The sequence below is a fragment of the Heterodontus francisci genome, chromosome 3 (genome assembly GCF_036365525.1).
Source record: "Heterodontus francisci isolate sHetFra1 chromosome 3, sHetFra1.hap1, whole genome shotgun sequence".
Taxonomy (NCBI): domain Eukaryota; kingdom Metazoa; phylum Chordata; class Chondrichthyes; order Heterodontiformes; family Heterodontidae; genus Heterodontus; species Heterodontus francisci.
This window is the reverse complement of record NC_090373.1, coordinates 212717592-212743193: the sequence shown is the minus strand read 5'-3', so window position 1 is coordinate 212743193 and position 25602 is coordinate 212717592. Positions and strand designations below refer to the sequence as shown.

Sequence of the window (25602 nt, the reverse complement as noted above, 5' to 3'; positions counted from 1 at the left end):
CGACACTGTCATTATCGACACTGTCATTATCGACACTGTCATTATCGACACTGTCGTTATCGACACTGCCGTCATCGAAACTGTCGTTATCGACACTGTCATTATCGACACTGTCATTATCGACATTATCATTATCGACACTATCATTATCGACATTATCATTATGGACACTGTCATTATCGACACTGTCATTATCGACACTATCATTATCGACACTATCATTATGGACACTGTCATTATCGACACTATCATTATCGACACTGTCATTATCGACACTGTAATTATCGACACTGTCATTATCGACACTGTCATTATCGACACTATCATTATCGACACTGCCATTATCGACACTATCATTATCGACACTGTCATTATCGACACTGCCATTATCGACATTATCATTATCGACACTGTCATTATCGACACTATCATTATCGACACTATCATTATCGACACTGCCATTATCGACACTATCATTATCGACACTGTCATTATCGACACTGCCATTATCGACATTATCATTATCGACACTGTCATTATCGACACTATCATTATCGACACTATCATTATCGACACTGTAATTATCGACACTATCATTATCGACACTATCATTATCGACACTGCCATTATCGACACTATCATTATCGACACTGTCATTATCGACACTGCCATTATCGACATTATCATTATCGACACTGCCATTATCGACACTATCATTATCGACACTGTCATTATCGACACTGCCATTATCGACATTATCATTATCGACACTGCCATTATCGACACTATCATTATCGACACTGTCATTATCGACACTGCCATTATCGACATTATCATTATCGACACTGTCATTATCGACACTATCATTATCGACACTATCATTATCGACACTGCCATTATCGACACTATCATTATCGACACTGTCATTATCGACACTGCCATTATCGACACTGCCATTATCGACATTATCATTATCGACACTGTCATTATCGACACTATCATTATCGACACTATCATTATCGACACTGCCATTATCGACACTATCATTATCGACACTGTCATTATCGACACTGCCATTATCGACATTATCATTATCGACACTGTAATTATCGACACTATCATTATCGACACTATCATTATCGACACTGCCATTATCGACACTATCATTATCGACACTGTCATTATCGACACTGCCATTATCGACATTATCATTATCGACACTGCCATTATCGACACTATCATTATCGACACTGTCATTATCGACACTGCCATTATCGACATTATCATTATCGACACTGTCATTATCGACACTATCATTATCGACACTATCATTATCGACACTGCCATTATCGACACTATCATTATCGACACTGTCATTATCGACACTGCCATTATCGACATTATCATTATCGACACTGTCATTATCGACACTATCATTATCGACACTATCATTATCGACACTGTAATTATCGACACTGTAATTATCGACACTGTCATTATCGACACTGTAATTATCGACACTGTCATTATCGACACTGTCATTATCGACACTGTCATTATCGACACTGCCATTATCGACACTGCCATTATCGACACTGCCATTATCGACACTGCCATTATCGACACTGCCATTATCGACACTGCCATTATCGACACTGCCATTATCGACACTGCCATTATCGACACTGCCATTATCGACACTGCCATTATCGACACTGCCATTATCGACACTGCCATTATCGACACTGCCATTATCGACACTGCCATTATCGACACTGCCATTATGGACACTATCATTATGGACACTATCATTATGGACACTATCATTATCGACACTGTCATTATCGACACTGTCATTATCGACACTGTCATTATCGACACTGTCATTATCGACACTGCCGTTATCGAAACTGTCGTTATGGACACTGTCATTATCGACACTGTAATTATCGACACTGTCATTATCGACACTGCCATTATCGACACTATCATTATCGACACTATCATTATCGACACTGCCATTATCGACATTATCATTATCGACACTATCATTATCGACACTATCATTATCGACACTATCATTATCGACACTGTCATTATCGACATTATCATTATCGACACTGTCATTATCGACACTGTCATTATCGACATTATCATTATCGACACTGTAATTATCGACACTGTCATTATCGACACTACCATTATCGACACTATCATTATGGACACTATCATTATCGACACTGTCATTATCGACACTATCATTATCGAAACGACCATTATCGACATTATCATTATGGACACTATCATTATCGACACTGTCATTATCGACACTGTCATTATCGACACTGTCATTATCGACATTATCATTATGGACACTATCATTATCGACACTGTCATTATCGACACTATCATTATCGACACTACCATTATCGACATTATCATTATGGACGCTATCATTATCGACACTGCCATTATCGACACTGCCATTAACGACACTGCCATTATCGACACTGCCATTATCGACACTATCATTATCGACACTACCATTATCGACATTATCATTATGGACACTATCATTATCGACACTGCCATTATCGACACTGCCATTATCGACACTATCATTATCGACACTACCATTATCGACATTATCATTATGGACACTATCATTATCGACACTGCCATTATCGACACTGCCATTATCGACACTATCATTATCGACACTACCATTATCGACACTATCATTATGGACACTATCATTATCGGCACTGCCATTATCGACACTGTCATTATCGACACTGCCATTATGGACACTGCCATTATGGACACTATCATTATCGACACTATCATTATCGACACTGTCATTATCGACACTGTCATTATCGACACTGTCATTATCGACACTGCCATTATCGACACTGTCGTTATCGACACTGCCGTCATCGAAACTGTCGTTATCGACACTGTCATTATCGACACTGTCATTATCGACATTATCATTATCGACACTATCATTATCGACATTATCATTATGGACACTGTCATTATCGACACTGTCATTATCGACACTATCATTATCGACACTATCATTATGGACACTGTCATTATCGACACTATCATTATCGACACTGTCATTATCGACACTGTAATTATCGACACTGTCATTATCGACACTGTCATTATCGACACTATCATTATCGACACTGCCATTATCGACACTATCATTATCGACACTGTCATTATCGACACTGCCATTATCGACATTATCATTATCGACACTGTCATTATCGACACTATCATTATCGACACTATCATTATCGACACTGCCATTATCGACACTATCATTATCGACACTGTCATTATCGACACTGCCATTATCGACATTATCATTATCGACACTGTCATTATCGACACTATCATTATCGACACTATCATTATCGACACTGTAATTATCGACACTATCATTATCGACACTATCATTATCGACACTGCCATTATCGACACTATCATTATCGACACTGTCATTATCGACACTGCCATTATCGACATTATCATTATCGACACTGCCATTATCGACACTATCATTATCGACACTGTCATTATCGACACTGCCATTATCGACATTATCATTATCGACACTGCCATTATCGACACTATCATTATCGACACTGTCATTATCGACACTGCCATTATCGACATTATCATTATCGACACTGTCATTATCGACACTATCAATATCGACACTATCATTATCGACACTGCCATTATCGACACTATCATTATCGACACTGTCATTATCGACACTGCCATTATCGACACTGCCATTATCGACATTATCATTATCGACACTGTCATTATCGACACTATCATTATCGACACTATCATTATCGACACTGCCATTATCGACACTATCATTATCGACACTGTCATTATCGACACTGCCATTATCGACATTATCATTATCGACACTGTAATTATCGACACTATCATTATCGACACTATCATTATCGACACTGCCATTATCGACACTATCATTATCGACACTGTCATTATCGACACTGCCATTATCGACATTATCATTATCGACACTGCCATTATCGACACTATCATTATCGACACTGTCATTATCGACACTGCCATTATCGACATTATCATTATCGACACTGTCATTATCGACACTATCATTATCGACACTATCATTATCGACACTGCCATTATCGACACTATCATTATCGACACTGTCATTATCGACACTGCCATTATCGACATTATCATTATCGACACTGTCATTATCGACACTATCATTATCGACACTATCATTATCGACACTGTAATTATCGACACTGTAATTATCGACACTGTCATTATCGACACTGTAATTATCGACACTGTCATTATCGACACTGTCATTATCGACACTGTCATTATCGACACTATCATTATCGACACTGCCATTATCGACACTATCATATTCGACACTATCATTATCGACACTGTCATTATCGACATTATCATTATGGACACTATCATTATCGACACTGTCATTATCGACATTATCATTATGGACACTGCCATTATCGACACTGCAATTATCGACACTGCCATTATCGACACTGCCATTATCGACACTATCATTATCGACACTGTCATTATCGACATTATCATTATGGACACTGCCATTATCGACACTGCCATTATCGACACTGCCATTATCGACACTGCCATTATCGACACTGCCATTATCGACACTGCCATTATCGACACTGTCATTATCGACACTGCCATTATGGACACTGCCATTATGGACGCTATCATTATCGACACTGTCATTATCGACACTGTCATTATCGACACTGCCATTATCGACACTGCCATTATCGACACTGCCATTATCGACACTGTCATTATCGACACTGCCATTATCGACACTGCCATTATCGACACTGCCATTATCGACACTGCCATTATCGACACTGCCATTATCGACACTGTCATTATCGACACTGTCATTATCGACACTGTCATTATCGACACTGTCATTATCGACACTGTCATTATCGACACTGCCGTTATCGAAACTGTCGTTATCGACACTGTCATTATCGACACTGTCATTATCGACACTGTCATTATCGACACTGTCATTATCGACACTGCCATTATCGACACTATCATTATCGACACTGCCATTATCGACATTATCATTATCGACACTATCATTATCGACACTATCATTATCGACACTATCATTATCGACACTGTCATTATCGACATTATCATTATCGACACTGTCATTATCGACACTGTCATTATCGACACTGTCATTATCGACATTATCATTATCGACACTGTAATTATCGACACTGTCATTATCGACACTACCATTATCGACATTATCATTATGGACACTATCATTATCGACACTGTCATTATCGACACTATCATTATCGAAACGACCATTATCGACATTATCATTATGGACACTATCATTATCGACACTGTCATTATCGACACTGTCATTATCGACACTGTCATTATCGACACTACCATTATCGACATTATCATTATGGACACTATCATTATCGACACTGTCATTATCGACACTATCATTATCGACATTATCATTATGGACGCTATCATTATCGACACTGCCATTATCGACACTGCCATTAACGACACTGCCATTAACGACACTGCCATTATCGACACTGCCATTATCGACACTATCATTATCGACACTACCATTATCGACATTATCATTATGGACACTATCATTATCGACACTGCCATTATCGACACTGCCATTATCGACACTATCATTATCGACACTATCATTATGGACACTATCATTATCGACACTGTCATTATCGACACTATCATTATCGACATTATCATTATCGACACTACCATTATCGACATTATCATTATGGACACTATCATTATCGACACTGTCATTATCGACACTGCCATTATCGACACTATCATTATCGACACTATCATTATCGACATTATCATTATGGACACTGCCATTATCGACACTGCCATTATCGACACTGCCATTATCGACACTGCCATTATCGACACTATCATTATCGACACTATCATTATCGACATTATCATTATCGACACTACCATTATCGACATTATCATTATGGACACTATCATTATCGACACTGCCATTATCGACACTGCCATTATCGACACTATCATTATCGACACTACCATTATCGACATTATCATTATGGACACTATCATTATCGACACTGCCATTATCGACACTGTCATTATCGACACTGCCATTATGGACACTGCCATTATGGACACTGCCATTATGGACACTATCATTATCGACACTATCATTATCGACACTGTCATTATCGACACTGTCATTATCGACACTGTCGTTATCGAAACTGCCGTTATCGACACTGTCATTATCGACACTGTCATTATCGACACTGCCATTATCGACACTAACATTATCGACACTAACATTATCGACACTAACATTATCGACACTGCCATTATCGACACTATCATTATCGACACTGTCATTATCGACACTGTCATTATCGACACTATCATTATCGACACTATCATTATCGACACTGTAATTATCGACACTGTCATTATCGACACTATCATTATCGACACTATCATTATCGACACTATCATTATCGACACTATCATTATCGACACTGTCATTATCGACATTATCATTATCGACACTATCATTATCGACATTATCATTATGGACACTGTCATTATCGACACTGTCATTATCGACACTGTCATTATCGACATTATCATTATCGACACTATCATTATCGACACTATCATTATCGACACTGTCATTATCGACACTATCATTATCGACACTGTCATTATCGACATTATCATTATCGACACTATCATTATCGACATTATCATTATGGACACTGTCATTATCGACACTGTCATTATCGACACTATCATTATCGACACTGTAATTATCGACACTGTCATTATCGACATTATCATTATGGACACTATCATTATCGACACTGTTATTATCGACACTGTCATTATCTACACTGTCATTATCGACACTATCATTATCGACACTACCATTATCGACACTGTCATTATCGACACTGTCATTATCGACACTATCATTATCGACACTGTAATTATCGACACTGTCATTATCGACATTATCATTATGGACACTATCATTATCGACACTGCCATTATGGACACTATCATTATCGACACTGTCATTATCAACACTGTCATTATCGACACTGTCATTATCGACACTGTAATTATCGACACTGTCATTATCGACATTATCATTATGGACACTATCATTATCGACACTGTAATTATCGACATTATCATTATCGACACTATCATTATGGACACTGTCATTATCGACACTGTAATTATCGACATTATCATTATCGACACTATCATTATGGACACTGCCATTATCGACACTGTAATTATCGACATTATCATTATCGACACTATCATTATGGACACTGTCATTATCGACACTGTAATTATCGACATTATCATTATCGACACTATCATTATGGACACTGTCATTATCGACACTGTAATTATCGACACTGCCATTATCGACACTGTCATTATCGACACTGTCATTATCGACATTATCATTATGGACACTATCATTATCGACACTGTAATTATCGACACTGTCATTATCGACACTGTCATTATCGACACTATCATTATCGACACTACCATTATGGACACTATCATTATCGACACTGCCATTATGGACACTATCATTATCGACACTATCATTATCGACACTACCATTATGGACACTATCATTATCGACACTGCCATTATGGACACTATCATTATCGACACTATCATTATCGACACTGTCGTTATCGACACTGCCGTTATCGACACTGCCATTATCGACACTGTCATTATCGACACTGTCATTATCGACACTGTCATTATCGACACTGCCGTTATCGAAACTGTCGTTATCGACACTGTCATTATCGACACTGTCATTATCGACACTGTCATTATGGACACTATCATTATCGACATTATCATTATCGACACTATCATTATCGACACTGCTATTATCGGCAACCCACCACACTGCCATTATCAACATTGTCATGGTCGAACAGATAGGTTTTATAGAGCATGGCAAAGGCGGTGTGACAGATGGAAAGGTTTAGAGATAGAATTCCAGAGGTTAAGGCAAAGGTCACAATTCGTGGGAGCCAGTTGCCAGCGTTCGCCAGAGCTGATGGGCAGCCATAAAGGCGGGGCTAATGTGTGGCGAGTCGAAGAGACTTCGCAGTTGGCAGGAAAAAAGCCAGAGGCGCAAGGGGAGAGCCAACTGTGTAACAGCCCCGACAAACAAATTTTTCTGCAGCACCTGTGGAAGAGCCTGTCACTCTAAAATTGGCCTTTATAGCCACTCCAGGCGCTGCTCCACACACAACTGACCACCTCCAGGCGCTTACCCATTGTCTCTCGAGATAAGGAGGCCAAAGAAGGCAACGGTAGCTGATGGCACGCTGCCTATGATAGAACGTTTAAAACTGGGCATGCTCTAGAGGCCAGAATTGTGTCTCTCTAGGCACAGCCCAAGTTTGGAAGCACAGAAGCTGGAACTGTACAGCTGGGTGTTCATCACAGTTTGAAGGAGTGGAGTCTGAAAACTTTACAGACCTTGGCAATATATTATATGCTGAAATCCTAACCTGCAGTCTGTAGGGTAGATGAACCCATCACTCGCACATGCAATCACCCCATCCCTGGGTGTAACACACAGTCCCCAAATGAATACACATCCTGTAATTACAAATGAGAGTGAGATGAAGCACCAGTTTAACATGTACCTTCACTCCCAAAGAGGGTGTGGAGACTGTGCTAGATGAAACAAAATAATGCCATGGGATATTTTACGCCTACCTGAGGGAGCAGACAGGGCCTTAGTTTAACATTTGATCTGGTTTAGACTACAGCTGTCACCAGGATTTCAGCATGAAGTATATTACTCTTTAAACTGTGAAGAACACCCAGATGGGCAGTTAAAACTTTGTTGCTTCTGTTTATTCCAGCCTCTTGAGCATTCCTGATTTGTTCATTGGTGGCTGTGCCCTGTGCTGCCTGGGCTGCTCTGAACTTCAGCATGCCCTCAATACTGCCAGCTTTGATTTCTGTGCTGAAGTTTCTGGAGTGGGACTTGAAGCCAAAACCTTCTTATTCAGAGGCAAGAGTGCTACTCTGAGCCATGCTGACACCGTGGGATAATGAATCCACTGCCTCTGTTGATGACACACTAAGGGAAGTGGGAGTATCATAGAAAGGTCACAGCATAGAAAGAGGCCACGTGGCCCATCATGTTTGCACCTACTGAAAAATGAGCCACCCAACCTAATCCCACTTTCCAGCATTTGGTCCGTAACCCTGCAGTTTCCGGCACTTGAGGTGCATATCCAGACACCTTTTAAATGAGTTGAGGGTTTCTGCCTCTACTACCCTTTCAGGCAGTGAGTTCCAGATCCCCACCACCCTCTGGCGAAATTTGTTTCCTCAGCTCCCAATCACTTTAATTCTATATCCCCTAGTCACTGACCTCTCTGCTACCGTAAACAGGCCCTTCACATCCACTCTAACCAGGCCCCTCACAATTTTGTACCTCTCAATCAAATCTCCCCTCAGCCTTCTCTGTTCCAAGGAGAACAACCCCAGCCTATCCAATCTTTCCACCCCTGCCTCTCTTGCTTATAACCTTTGACATTTCTAATATTTGTCAGCTCCGAAGAAGGGTTACTGACCCGAAACGTTAACTCTGCTTCTCTTTCCACAGATGCTGCCAGACCTGCTGAGTATTTCCAGCATTTCTTGTTTTTATTTCAGATTTCCAGCATCCGCAGTATTTTGCTTTTACATCCTTTCTGTAATGAGGTTAACAGAACTGCACGCAGTACTCAAGTTGTGGCCTAACCAATGAGTTTTACAGTTCCAGCATAACCTCCCTGCTCTGATATTCTATACCTCGGCTAATAAAGGAAAGGATTCCATATTGCCTTCTTAACCACCTTATCAACCTGTCCTGCTACCTTCAGGGATCTGTGGACATTCACTTCAAGGTCCCTCACTTCCTCTACACCTCTCAGTATTCTCCCATTAATCATTATTTCTTTGCTTAATTTGACCTCTGCAAATGCATCACCTCTCCAGGTTGAATTCCATTTGCCACTTTTCTGCCCACATGACCAGTCCATTGATATCTTCCTGCAGTCTACAGCTATCCTCTTTGCTAAGGGGATATGAGGACAGTGTGGGAAAAAGGCACTGAAGTGGTTGACCAGCCATGATCATATTGAATGGCGGGGCAGGCTCGATGTGCTGAACGGCCTACTCCTGCTCCTATGTTCCTTTGTTCTTATCAACCACATGGCCAATTTTTGTGTCATTTGCAAACTTCTTGATCTTGCCCCCTACATTTACATCCAAATCGTTTATACCACGAAAAGTAGGGGACCCAGTACTGAGCCTTGCGGAACACCACTGGAAACAGCCTTCCAGTTGCAAAAACGCTCCTCAACAATTACCCTTTGTTTCCTGCCACTGAGCCAATTTTGTATCCACCTTGCTGCATTTCCCTGGATCCCATCGGCTTTTTCTTAACCAGTCTGCCATGTGGGACCTTGTCAAAAATCCATTTAGACCTCATCAACTGCACTACCCTCATCTAGCTTCCTTGTTACTTTAAAAAAAAATTTAATCAAGTTAGTCAGACACGATCTTCCCTTAACAAATCCATGTTGACTACTCCTGATTAATCCGTGCCTTTCTTAGTGACAGTTTATCCTCTCAGAATTGATTCCAATAATTTGTCCACTACTGAGGTTAGACTCACTGGCCTATAATTATTTGGTCTATCTCTCGCTCCCTTTTTCAACAAAGGGACAACATTAGCAGTTCCCCAATCTACTGGCATCACACCTGTATCCAGTGAGGACTGGAAAATGATGGTCAGACCTTCTGCTATTTCCTCTCTGGCATCTTTTAACAACCTGGTGTACATTTCATCCAGCCCTGGTGATGTATTCACTTTCAAGGATGCTAATCCCCTTAATACTTCCTCTCTCCCTGTGTTTATCATATCCAATACTTCACTCTCCTCCTCCTTAACTACAATATCTGCATCATTCCCCTCTTCTGTGAAGACAGATGCAAAGTATTCTTTAACAACCATACCAACATCTTCTGCCCCGACACATAGGTTACCTTTTTGGTCTTTTATGGGCCCTACTCTCTCCTTCGTTATCCTCTTACTCTTAATGTATTGACAAAACATCTTTGGGTTCACCTTGATTTTGATTGCCAATATTCTTCCCTCTCTTTGCTTTCTAAATTTCCTCTTTGATTTCACCCCTCCACTTTCTATACTCCTCTCAGCTTTCTGTAGTATTGAGTTCTCAGTGTCGGACATAAGCTTTCCTTTTCTGCGGTACCTTACCCTGTAAGCTCCTCGGGGCTCTAGATTTGGCCGTCCATATAAACAGATGAGATCTGTTTACACCAGAGGGAGACCCGAATGGGGCAGTGGGTCAGACTGAACTTTCACCCTCTGAAACCTGGGATTATCCAGCCTGAGGCAGAGGTAAGTAAAGTAGGCGCAGTCTCTTGGCTTGGTGCACCCTAAATCTAGTTTCTAGTGGGTTTAAGGCCACAGACCAAAAGCGGATAATTGAGTAGCACGGGAAGTGGAAGAATTGAGTCATAGGCTGGAATTTTACACTCCCCAAACGAGTGGGCTGGTGGTGGTGATGGGGGTGGGGTGGGGGCATTCCCAACACCCTCCAGCCTCTGTTGCCAATGTATGCGGGGCGGTGGCAGCGAGAATCGGCCCACCCGCTCCAGCCCAATCAAGGCCCTGAAGTGGCCAATTAACTACCACTTAAGGGCCTCCGCCTGCCGTCACGAGTATTTTACCCTTGGCCGGCGGGTGGCTGAGCCCTCAAAATCCCCGCCTGACAAAAGCAGGCGGCCTTCTTGCGGGCTGGAGTTGGCCCTCCTGATCAGGCACCCTGTGCCCCACAGAGGGCCGCCCCTGAAGCCCCAACTGCCCACAACGCACAACACTCCACTCCCAACCCCCTTCCCCCCAACCGACCCCCTCTTGCCTCACTGGTGCCCGACCGATTGTCCCTGGCGAGGCCCTGAAAACTTATCTTTCCTCCGGGGCCATCCTTCCTCCGATGGCTGGGTTCAGTCCCAGCAGTGGCCACTGTTCTCAGTGGCGCTGCTGGGACTAACAGCTGCCTGCTCGCTGATTGGCTGGCAGCTCCATTAGGCGGGACTTGCTGCCTCAAGAAGGTGGAAGTCCCACCCTAGACCAATTAAGGGCTGGGGGAGCATAACAATCTGGTCTGGCTCCCCAGGCATGACAGAGGCAGGCTCACCACCGTCTTTTCGGCTGGTGAACAGGGTTCCCTCCCGCCCAATGAAAATTTCCAGTTGTATAGTCATTTTACAGCACAGAAGGAGGCTAAGCAGTCAGTCCCATTCCCTGGCTCGATCCCCGTGGCTCTGCAAGTCTATTTTTCTCAGGTGGCCATCCAACATCCTCTTGAAGTCATTGATTGTCTCGGCTTCCACCACCCTTGTGGGCAGCGAGTTCCAGGTCATTACCACCCACTGTGTAAAAAAATTCTTCCTCATATTCTCCCTGTATCTTTTGCCCAAAGGTTTCAATCTGTGTCTCCTAGTCCTCGCACTATTTGTTAATGGGAACAGTTTTTCCTTCTATCACTTATCTAAACCTGTTACAATCTTGTACACCTCTTCAATCTCCCCTTAATCTCCTTTGTTCTAAGGGGAACAAACCCAGCTTTTCCAACCTAACCTTGAAACTAAAATCCCCCATCGTTGGAACCATTCTGGTAAATCTCTTCTGCACCCTCTCAATGACCCTCACATCCTACTTGAAGTACGGTGACCAGAACGGGACGCAGTACTCCAGTTGGGACCTAACCAGAGCTTTATAAAGGTTCAGCATAACATCCCTGCTTTTGTACTCAATGCCTCAATTTATGAAGCTCAAGATCCCATATGCTTTACTAACCACTTTCTCAATATGTCCTGCCACCTTCAAAGATCGATGCACATGCACCCCCAGGTCCCTCTGTTCCTGCACACTCTTTAGAACTGTGCCATTCAGTATATATTGCCTCTTCCTATTCCTTCTGCCAAAATGCATCACCTCACACTTCTCTGTATTAAATTCCATCTGTCACCTGTCTGCCCATTCCGCTAGCCTATCTGTGTCCTGTTGCATGTTACACTGGTGTTCTGATGAAGATTTGGCTGAGATACAGAGTTGAGATATAGAGGGAGCTGTTACTCTAAGCTGTGGTGGACTTGACATGGACACACTGGAACAGAAAGGATGCCAATGCCCAACATTAACATTAGTGTCCCAGGGCCAATCATCTTCAGCTGCTTCATCAATGACCTTCCCTCCATCATAAGGTCAGAAATGGGGATGTTCGCTGACGATTGCACAATGTTCAGCACCATTCACGACTCCTCAGATACTGAAGCAGTCCATGTAGAAATGCAGCAAGACCTGGACAATATCCAGGCTTGGGCTGATAAGTGGCAAGTAACATTCACGCCACACAAATGCCAGGCAATGACCATCTCCAACAAGAGAGAATCTAACCATCTCCCCTTGACATTCAATGGCATTACCATCGCTGAATCCCCCACTATCAACATCCTAGGGGTTACCATTGACCAGAAACTGAACTGGATTAGCCATATAAATGCTGTGGCTACAAGAACAGGTCAGAGGCTGGGAATTCTGCAGCGAGTAACTCACCTCCTGTCTCCCCAAAGCCTGTCCACCATCACAAGTCATCACAAGGCACAAGTCAGGAGTGTGATGGAATACCCTCCATTTGCCTGGATGAGTGCAGCTCCAACAACACTCAAGAAGCTCGACACCATCCAGGACAAAGCAGTCTGATTAATTGGCACTCCATCCACAACCTTCAACGTTTACTCCCTCCACCACTGACGCACAGTGGCAGCAGTGTGTACCATCTACAAGATGCAGTGCAGCAACTCATCAAGGCTCTTTCGACAGCACCTTCCAAGCCCGCGGCCTCTACCAACTAGAAGGAAAAGGGCATTATAAACATGGGAACACCACCACCTGCAAGTTCCCATCCAAGTCACACACCATCCTGACTTGGAACTATATCGCCGTTCCTTCACTGTCACTGGGTCAAAATCCTGGAACTCCCTTCCTAACAGCACTGTGGGTCTACCTACCCCACATGGACTGCAGTGGTTCAAGAAGGCAGCTCACCACCACCTTCTCAAGGGCAATTAGGGATGGGCAATAAATGCTGGCATAGCCAGCGACACTCACATCCCATGAACGAATATTAAAAAACCCTGCTCCCTCACTTTGATCAGCTCAATGTTTATGGCCCGTATGTGACTCACACACACAACAGTTGAGTGTGGTCTCTGCGTGCTATATATCTCACCGCATGTGGTAGTGTCTCTCTCAGAACCCACCCACTGAAAATGGATCGTCATCTGCCCCACTCTACTCTCACCTTTCTTATTTTTCTCTTTGGTTACCACGGTCATCAGCATGGTGGCTGGCGGAACCAGCTCTCCACCATTAGGTAGCCGGGTCACTTGTAGTGAGCGGAAATTGCTCTTCAAGGTGTTCTTGTTGCCAATGTCCCGCTTCTCACCGTCTCTTTTCTTATCCGGCAGCTGTGTCGTCCAGTAATCAACCTGCAGTCCCATTACCTCCGCTCCGCCTGCTGGGGAGCTGGCCAAAAGCACAACCCCATGGAATGAAGGAAACAGATTCTGTGAGAGTCGGAGTGCTGAATCTGACTGACGAAAACCACTCACCCTTCACTCAGTCCCACTCAGGTTTACACAGTGATTTGTTCAGCCTTGCCAAGCCCTTGCCCTGTTGTCTAAACTGGTGAATAAGGACTCCACCAGACAGTTCCATTGGCCACTACCCTCTGGTACCCATTTTTCTCAGGTTGATTCCACAAAAATCAATCAATCTCAGTTTTGAAATTTCTAACTGACCCCTAGCATCCACTGCCTTTTTGGGGGAAGAGAGTTCCACATTTTCACTGCTTTATGTGTGAAGAAGTGCTTCCTAATATCACCCCTGAACAACTTGGCACTAATTTTAAGGTTATCCGCCCTTGTTCTACACTCATCCACCACTGGAAATAATTTCTCTCTATCGGCCCAATCAAACCCCTTTATAATTTTAAACATCTTGATTAGAATGCCCTTCAATCTTCTATACTTGAGGAAATTCAAGCTTATCTATGCAACCTGCCCTCAAAAGGTAATGCTTTCAATCTTAGCTCACACTCCCTTCCAGTGTGTACTCCGCTGAGAGATGGGTAGTAGTTATGCACATGCCCAGGAAGTGATTGAGAGCAGAATAATCCTCCATGGAAGGTGTCAAGGTAGAGCCTGTTTGGACCCAGAATGATTTCGACCCCCAGGACTGTACCATTAGACTCTTACTTAACCTGCCTGATCAGTGACTATACTCAGCATGTACCAAGCCTTGCCCTTCCAGTGCTCTGGGGCAGTCTTCCTCCTGCTCTGCATGGTTATAACTCCTGATGAGTTGCTTGCTCTCTTGCATGAGTACTTTGCATCAGTATTCACCAAGGAGAAGGACTTGGTGGATGATGAGTCTAGGGAAGGGAGTGTAGATAGTCTCAGTCATCTCATTATCAAAAAGGAGGAGGTGTCTTGCAAAGCATTAAGGTAGATAATTCCCAGGGCCTGATGGGATCTACCCCAGAATACTGAGGGAGGCAAGGGAGGAAATTGCTGGGGCTTTGACAAAAATCTTTGCATCCTCATTGGCTACAGGTGAGGTCCCAGAGGACTGGAGAATAGCCAATGTTGTTCCTTTGTTTAAGAAGGGCAGCAAGGATAATCCAGGAAATTATAGGCCGGTGAGCCTTACGTCAGCGGTAAGGAAATTATTGGAGATGATTCTTCGGGACAGGATTTACTCCCATTTGGAAACAAATGGACTTATTAGCAAGAGGCAGCATGGTTTTGTGAAGGGGAGGTCGTGTCTCACTAACTTGTCGAGCTTTTTGAGGAAGTGACAAAGATGATTGATGAAGGAAGGGCAGTGGATGTTGTCCACATGGACTTCAGTAAAGCCTTTGACAAGGTCCCTCATGGCAGACTGGTACAAAAGGTGAAGTTACACGGGATCAGAGGTGAGCTGGCAAGATGGATACAGAACTGGCTCGGTCATAGAACACAGAGGGTAGCAGTGGAAGGGTGCTTTTCTGAATGGAGGGCTGTGACTAGTGGTGTTCCACAAGGATCAGTGCTGTAACCTTTGCTGCTTGTAGTATATATAAATGATTTGGAGGAAAATGTAGCTGGTCTGATTAGTAAGTTTGCATATGACACAAAGGTTGGTGGAGTTGCGGATAGTGATGAGGATTGTCAGAGGATACAGCAGGATATAGATCGGTTGCAGACTTGGGCGGAGAAATGGCAGATGGAGTTTAATCTGGACAAATGTGAGGTAATGCATTTTGGAAGATCTAATACAGGTGGGAATTAATACAGTATAAAAATTGGCAAGTCATGTTGCAGCTGTACAGAACCTTAGTTAGGCCACACTTAGAATATTGCGTGCAATTCTGGTCGCCACACTACCAGAAGGATGTGGAGGCTTTGGAGAGGGTACAGAGGAGGTTTACCAGGATGTTGCCTGGTCTGGAGGGCATTAGCTATCAGGAGAGGTTGGAGAAACTCGGATTGTTTTCACTGGAATGACGGAGGTGGAGGGGCGACATGATAGAGGTTTACAAAGTTATGAGCGGCATGGACAGAGTGGATAGTCAGAAGCTTTTTCCCAGGGTGGAAGAGTCAGTTACTAGGGGACAGAGGTTTAAGGTGCGAGGGGCAAAGTTTAGAGGGGATGTGCGAGGCAAGTTTTTTTACACAGAGGGTGGTGAGTGCCTGAACTTGCTGCCAGGGGAGGTGGTGGAAGCAGATACGATAGCGACGTTTAAGAGACATCTTGACAAATACATGAATAGGAAGGGAATAGAGGGATATGGGCCCCGGAAGTGCAGAAGGTGTTAGTTTAGGCAGGCATCAAGATCGGCGCAGGCTTGGAGGGCCGAATGGCCTGTTCCTGTGCTGTACTGTTCTTTGTACAGGCCAGTTAGCTTAACATCTGTCATAGGGAAAATGATTGAATCTATTATTAGGTTATAGCAGGTCATTTAAAAAATATCAGTGCAATGAGGCATAGTTTTGTGAAAGGGAAATCATGTTTGACTAATTTATTAGAGTTCTTTGCGCTTGAGAGTTACAAGCTAGCCAGGAAGGATCTAAAGGGAGAGCTAAGAAGAGCAAGGAGAGGACACGAGAAGTCATTGGCTTTCTATAGGTATATCAGGAATAAAAGAATGACTAGAGTTAGATTAGGGCCAATCAAGGATAGTAGTGGGAAGTTGTGTGTGGAATCAGAGGAGATAGGGGAAGCGTTAAATGAATATTTTTCGTCAGTATTTGCAGTAGAGAAAGAAAATGTTGTCGAGGAGAATACTGAGATTCAGACTACTAGGCTAGATGGGATTGAGGTTCACAAGGAGGAGGTGTTAGCAATTTTGGAAAGTGTGAAAATAGATAAGTCCCCTGGGCCAGATGGGATTTATCCCAGGATTCTCTGGGAAGCCAGGGAGGAAATTGCAGAGCCTTTGTCCTTGATCTTTATGTCGTCATTGTCGACAGGAATAGTGCCGGAAGACTGGAGGATAGCAAATGTTGTCCCCTTGTTCAAGAAGGGGAGTAGAGACAGCCCTGGTAATTATAGACCTGTGAGCCTTACTTCGGTTGTGGGTAAATTGTTGGAAAAGGTTATAAGAGACAGGATTTATAATCATCTTGAAAAGAATAAGTTCATTGGCGATAGTCAGCACGGTCGTGCCTCACAAACCTTATTGAGTTTTTCGAGAAGGTGACCAAACAGGTGGATGAGGGTAAAGCAGTGGATGTGGTGTATATGGATTTCAGTAAGGCGTTTGATAAGGTTCCCCACGGTAGGCTATTGCAGAAAATACGGAAGTATGGGGTTGAAGGTGATTTAGAGCTTTGGATCAGAAATTGGCTAGCTGAAAGAAGACAGAGGGTGGTGGTTGATGGCAAATGTTCATCCTGGAATTTAGTGGTACCGCAAGGATCTGTTTTGGGGCCACTGCTGTTTGTCATTTTTATAAATGACCTGGAAGAGGGTGTAGAAGGGTGGGTTAGTAAATTTGCAGATGACACGAAGGTCGGTGGAGTTGTGGATAGTGCCGAAGGATGTTGTAGGGTACAGAGGGACATAGATTGGCTGCAGAGCTGGGCTGAGAGATGGCAAATGGAGTTTAATGCGGAAAAGTGTGAGGTGATTCACTTTGGAAGGAGTAACAGGAATGCAGAGTACTGGGCTAATGGGAAGATTCTTGGTAGTGTAGATGAACAAAGAGATCTTGGTGTCCAGGTACATAAATCCCTGAAAGTTGCTACCCAGGTTAATAGGGCTGTTAAGAAGGCATATGGTGTGTTAGCTTTTATTAGTAGGGGGATCGAGTTTCGGAGCCACGAGGTCATGCTGCAGCTGTACAAAACTCTGGTGAGACCGCACCTGGAGTATTGCGTGCAGTTCTGGTCACCGCATGATAGGAAGGATGTGGAAGCTTTGGAAAGGGTGCAGAGGAGATTTACTAGGATGTTGCCTGGTATGGAGGGAAGGTCTTACGAGGAAAGGCTGAGGGACTTGAGGTTGTTTTCGTTGGAGAGAAGGAGGAGGAGAGGTGACTTAATAGAGACATATAAGATAATCAGAGGGTTAGATAGGGTGGATAGTGAGAGTCTTTTTCCTCGGATGGTGATGGGAAACACGAGGGGACATAGCTTTAAGTTGAGGGGTGATAGATATTGGACAGATGTTAGAGGTAGTTTCTTTACTCAGAGAGTAGTAGGGGCGTGGAACGCCCTGCCTGCAACAGTAGTAGACTCACCAACTTTAAGGGCATTTAAGTGGTCATTGGATAGACATATGGATGAAAATGGAATAGTGTAGGTCAGATGGTTTCACAGGTCGGCGCAACATCGAGGGCCGAAGGGCCTGTACTGCGCTGTAATGTTCTAATTCTAATTCTAAAAAAGTAATAACCAACTTGGATAAATGGGAACCTGTGGATGTAGTGGCGGTGGGGGGGGGGGAGGGATTTCCAGAAGGCATTTGACAAGGTGTCACATCAAGAGTTACTAAACAAAATAAGAGCCCATGGTATATGGGTAACATATTAGCATGGATAGAGGATTGGTTAGCTAACAGGAATCAAAGAGTAGGCATAAATAGGTAATGTTCGTGTTAGCAAGCTGTAACTATTGGAGTGCTACAGTGAACAGTGCTGGAGCCTCAACTATTTACAATTTATATCAATGACTTGGATGAAGGGACAGAAGGTATGGTAGCTAAATTTGCTGATGACAGGATAGATAGGAAAGTATTTTGTGAAGAGGGCATAAGGAGTCTGCAAAGGGATATAGATAGGTTAAGTGAGTGGGCAAAGATTTGGTGGATGGAGTATAATGTGGGAGAGTGTGAACTTGTCCACTTCGGCCTGAAAAGTAGAAAAGCAACATATTATTTAACTGAAGAGAGTTTGCAGAACTCTGAGATGCAGAGGGATCTGGGTGCCCGAGTACAAGAAAGACAAAAGGTTAGTATGCAGGTGCAGCAAGTGATTAAGAAGGCAAATGCAATGTTGTCATTTATTGTAAGAGGAATGCAATATAAAGGTTCGAGATGTTTTGCTCCAGTTGTACAGGGCATTGGTGAGACAACATCTAGAGTACTGTGTACAGTAAGGTCTCCTTACTTAAGAAAGGATATAATTGCATTGGAAGTAGTTCAGAGAAAGTACAATCGACTGATTCCTGGGATGAGAGGGTTATCTTATGAGAAAAGGTTGGACAGGTTGGATCTGTGTTCATTGGAGTTTAGAAGAATGAGATGTGATCTTATTGAAACATATAAGATCCTGAGGGGACTTTGCAGGGTGGATATGGAAAGGATATTTCCCCTTGTGGGAGAAACTAAAACTAGCGGTCACTGTTTAAAAATAAGGGGTCTCCCATTTAAGACAGAGACGAGGAGAAATCTTTTCTCTTAGAGGGTCGTGAGTCTGTGGAACGCTCTTCCTCAAAAGACAGTGGAAGCAAAGTCTTTGAATATTTTAAGGCAGAGGTACATAGATTCTGGACAAATAAGGGAGTCAAAGGATATTGGGGGTGGGCAGACAAGTGGAGTTGAGTCCACAAACAGATCAGCCATGATTTGGGCCAAATGGCCTACTGCTACTCTAGTTTGCATGTTAGTAGGTATGTTCGTATGAACAGCCTTACCAAGCTCCAGAGAGGACGCCTGAGACAGATGGAGAAGGTGGTGGAGTGGCGTTGATATCTTTCATGTAGGCTGTATTGCTGGAAGTCGGTGCTGGAGATAAGATACTGACGTTGCACAAAGCGGCATCATCGGAGTCCACTAAATAAATAAATCCGTGCTGCCATTAATGGACTGTACTTGCACAGAAATGTACACAATCTGGATGGAGAACACATCATTCACCAACAAACCGGCTCTTCCCACAGCCCACGTACACTCTCCACATCACTGAATCTACCCAACCATTTAATCACCCACAGCCCATGTACACTCTCCCTATCACTGACTCTACCCACCCATTTAATCACCCACAGTCCATGTACACTCTCCCCTATCACTGACTCTACCCACCCATTTAATCCCCTCCCACAGCCCATGTACACTCTCCCCTATCACTGATTCTACCCACCCATTTAATCACCCACAGTCCATGTACACTCTCCCCTATCACTGACTCTACCCACCCATTTAATCCCCTCCCACAGCCCATGTCCACTCTCCCCCATCACTGACTCTACCCACCCATTTAATCCCCTCCCACAGCCCATGTACACTCTCCCCTATCACTGACTCTACCCACCCATTTAATCCCCTCCCACAGCCCATGTACACTCTTCCCTAACACTGACTCTACCCACCCATTTAATCCCCTCCCACAGCCCATGTACACTTTCCCCTATCACTGACTCTACCCACCCATTTAATCCCCTCCCACAGCCCATGTACACTCTCCACATCACTGACTCTACCCACCCATTTAATCCCCTCCCACAGCCCATGTACACTCTCCCCTATCACTGACTCTACCCACCCATTTAATCCCCTCCCACAGCCCATGTACACTCTTCCCTAACACTGACTCTACCCATCCATTTAATCCCCTCCCACAGCCCATGTACACTCTCCCCTATCACTGACTCCACCCATCCATTTAATCCCCTCCCACAGCCCATGTACACTCTCCCCATCAATGACTCTAACCACCCATTTAAAACCCTCCCACAGCCCATGTACACTCTCCCCTATCACTGACTCCACCCACCCATTTAAAACCCTCCCACAGCCCATGTACACTCTCCCCTATCACTGACTCTACCCACCCATTTAATCCCCTCCCACAGCCCATGCACACTCTTCCCTATCACTGACTCCACCCATCCATTTAATCCCCTTCCACAGCCCATGCACACTCTTCCCTATCACTGACTCCACCCATCCATTTAATCCCCTCCCACAGCCCATGTACATTCTCCCCTATCACTGACTCTACCAACCCATTTAATACCCCTCCCACAGCCCATGTACTCACTTCCCTATCACTGACTCTACCCACCCATTTAATCCCCTCCCACAGCCCATGTACAGTCTACCCTATCCCTGACTTTACCCATCCATTTAATACCCCTCCCACAGCCCATGTACGTTCTCCCCTATCACTGACTCTACCAACCCATTTAATACCCCTCCCATAGCCCATGTACACTCTCCCCAATCACTGACTCTACCCACCCATTTAATCACCTCCCGTAGCCCATGTACACTCTCCCCTATCACTGACTCTACCCACCCATTTAATCACCTCCCGTAGCCCATGTACACTCTCCCCAATCATTGGCTCTACCCATCCATTTAATCACCTCCCACAGCCCATGTACACTCTCCCCTATCACTGACTCTACCCACCCATTTAATCACCTCCCGTAGCCCATGTACACTCTCCCCTATCACTGACTCTACTCACCCATTTAATCACCTCCCGTAGCCCATGTACACTCTCCCCAATCATTGGCTCTACCCATCCATTTAATCACCTCCCATAACCCATGTACACTCTCCCCTATCACTGACTCTACCCACCCATTTAATCACCTCCCGTAGCCCATGTACACTCTTCCCTATCACGGACTCTACCCACCCATTTAATCACCTCCCATAACCCATGTACACTCTCCCCAATCATTGGCTCTACCCACCCACTTAATCACCTCCCGTAGCCCATGTACACTCTTCCCTATCACTGACTCTACCCACCCATTTAATCACCTCCCATAACCCATGTACACTCTCCCCTATCATTGGCTCTACTCACCCATTTAATCACCTCCCATAACCCATGTACACTCTCCCCAATCATTGGCTCTACCCACCCATTTAATCACCTCCCATAACCCATGTACACTCTCCCCTATCATTGGCTCTACTCACCCATTTAATCACCTCCCATAACCCATGTACACTCTCCCCAATCATTGGCTCTACCCACCCATTTAATCACCTCCCATAACCCATGTACACTCTCCCCAATCATTGGCTCTACCCACCCATTTAATCACCTCCCATAACCCATGTACACTCTCCCCTATCATTGGCTCTACCCACCCATTTAATCACCTCCCATAACCCATGTACACTCTCCCCAATCATTGGCTCTACCCACCCATTTAATCACCTCCCATAACCCATGTACACTCTCCCCAATCATTGGCTCTACCCACCCATTTAATCACCTCCCATAACCCATGTACACTCTCCCCTATCACTGACTCTACCCACCCATTTAATCCCCTCCCACAGCGCATGTAACCTTTCCCGTATTACTGACTCTACCCACCTATTTAATCCCCTCCCACAGCCCATGTACACTCTCTACATCACTGACTCTACCCACTCATTTGGAAACACAACATAGAACTGGAATTGAGCTTAGAATCCTCTGGCTGAGTACCACACTGGCAGGTATATTCACCCACTGGGCCCGAGTGGCCCTAAATCAAACTTTAGAGAAACACAAGAAAAGTACTGCTTAGGTTTGAACCAGAAGAATTTGGTACTGGGACAGGGTGAGTTGAATCAGAAAGTGTCACCCACCTGATGTTGACAGGGATTGCTCCACGATACCCACTTTGACCACCTGTTAAAATCACATAAATAATGAAATTAAATCAATCAATGAATTTAGTATAATTAAGCAGTATAATATGATCAATGGGTTGAATACGATCAATGAGTAGAATGCAACCAATGGGTTTAATACCATAAATAAGTTTAATGCGACCAATGGGTTTAAAACGACCAATGGGTTTAATGCGACCAATGGATTTAATATGACCAATGAGTTTAATGCGACCAATGAGTTTAATACGATCAATGGGTTTAATGTGATCAATGAGTTTAATACGATCAATGAGTTTAATACAATCAATGGGTTTAATGCGATCAATGGGTTTAATGCGATCAATGAGTTTAATACGATCAATGGGTTTAATACGATCAATGAGTTTAATGCAACCAATGGTTTTAACACAACCAATGAGTTTAATGCAACGAATGGGATTAATACGACCAATGAGTTTAATGCAACCAATGAGTTTAATACGATCAGAGTTTAATACGATCAATAAATTAAATTGGATCAATTAGTTTAATATGATCAATGAGTCAAATACGATCTATTAGTTAAATATGATCAATGAGTTTAATGCAATGAATTAAATACGATCAATGAGTTTAATACGATCCATGAGTTTAATACGACCAAGGGGTTTAATACGATCAATGAGTTTAATATGATCCGAAGAAGGGTCACTGACCCGAAACGTTAACTCTGCTTCTCTTTCCACAGATGCTGCCAGACCTGCTGAGTGATTCCAGCATTTCTTGTTTTTATTTCTGATTTCCAGCATCCGCAGTATTTTGCTTTTAGTTTAATATGATCAATGGGTATAATGCGATCAATGAGTTTAATGTGATCAATGGGTTTAATGTGTTCAATGGGTTTAATATGATCAATGAGTTTAATGTGATCAATGAGTTTAATGTGATCAATTGGTTTAATGTGTTCAATGGGTTTAATATGATCAATGAGTTTAATGTGATCAATTGGTTTAATGTGTTCAATGGGTTTAATATGATCAATGAGTTTAATGTGATCAATGGGTTTAATGTGTTCAATGGGTTTAATATGATCAATGAGTTTAATGCGATCAATGGGTTTAATGTGTTCAATGGGTTTAATATGATCAATGAGTTTAATGTGATCAATGGGTTTAATGTGTTCAATGGGTTTAATATGATCAATGAGTTTAATGCGATCAATGGGTTTAATGTGTTCAATGGGTTTAATATGATCAATGAGTTTAATGTGATCAATGAGTTTAATACGATCAATGAGTTTAATACGATCAATGAGTTTAATACGATCAATGGGTTTAATACGATCAATGAGTTTAATGCGATCAATGGGTTTAATACGATCAATGAGTTTAATGTGATCAATGAGTTTAATACGATCAATGAGTTAAATACGATCAATGAGTTTAATACGATCAATGAGTTTAATACGATCAATGAGTTTAATGTGATCAATGAGTTTAATACGATCAATGAGTTTAATACGATCAATGGGTTTAATACGATCAATGAGTTTAATGCGATCAATGGATTTAATACGATCAATGAGTTTAATGTGATCAATGAGTTTAATACGATCAATGAGTTAAATATGATCAATGAGTTTAATACGATCAATGAGTTTAATACGATCAATGAGTTTAATACGATCAATGAGTTTAATGTGATCAATGAGTTTAATACGATCAATGAGTTAAATACGATCAATGAGTTTAATACGATCAATGGGTTTAATACGATCAATGAGTTTAATGCGATCAATGGGTTTAATATGATCAGAGTTTAGTACGACCAATGAGTTCATATAATCAAGCAGTTTAATACGATCAATGAGTTTAATATGATCAATGAGTTAAATATGATCAATGAGTTAAATACGATCAATGGGTATAATATAATCAAGCAGTTTAATATGATCAATGAGCTTAATACGATTAATGGGTTTGATATGATCAATGAGTTTAATATAATCAAGCAGTTTAATATGATCAATTAGTTTAATGTGATCAGTGGGTTTAATCCGATCAATGAGTTTAATACGATCAATGAGGCGACCAATGGGTTTAATACGATCAATGAGTTTAATACGATCAATGAGTTTAATGTGATCAGTGGGTTTAATACGATCAATGAGTTTAATGTGATCA

At 42.8% G+C, this 25602-nt stretch overlaps 1 protein-coding gene across 2 annotated transcripts in view; it reads right to left on the bottom strand.

Annotated features, from left to right (window-relative positions):
* si:ch211-126j24.1 (phosphofurin acidic cluster sorting protein 1) overlaps window positions 1-25602 on the bottom strand; it is an 862277-nt gene that overhangs the window by 106915 nt on the left and 729760 nt on the right. For both annotated transcript variants that reach the window (XM_068028323.1, XM_068028324.1), the window contains exons 20-22: window positions 23414-23456; window positions 20506-20644; window positions 14631-14854 (exon numbers count right to left, since the gene is read on the bottom strand). In XM_068028323.1, coding sequence (XP_067884424.1) covers window positions 14631-14854; window positions 20506-20644; window positions 23414-23456 — 406 coding nt within the window. The remainder of the gene's footprint in view (window positions 1-14630; window positions 14855-20505; window positions 20645-23413; window positions 23457-25602) is intronic.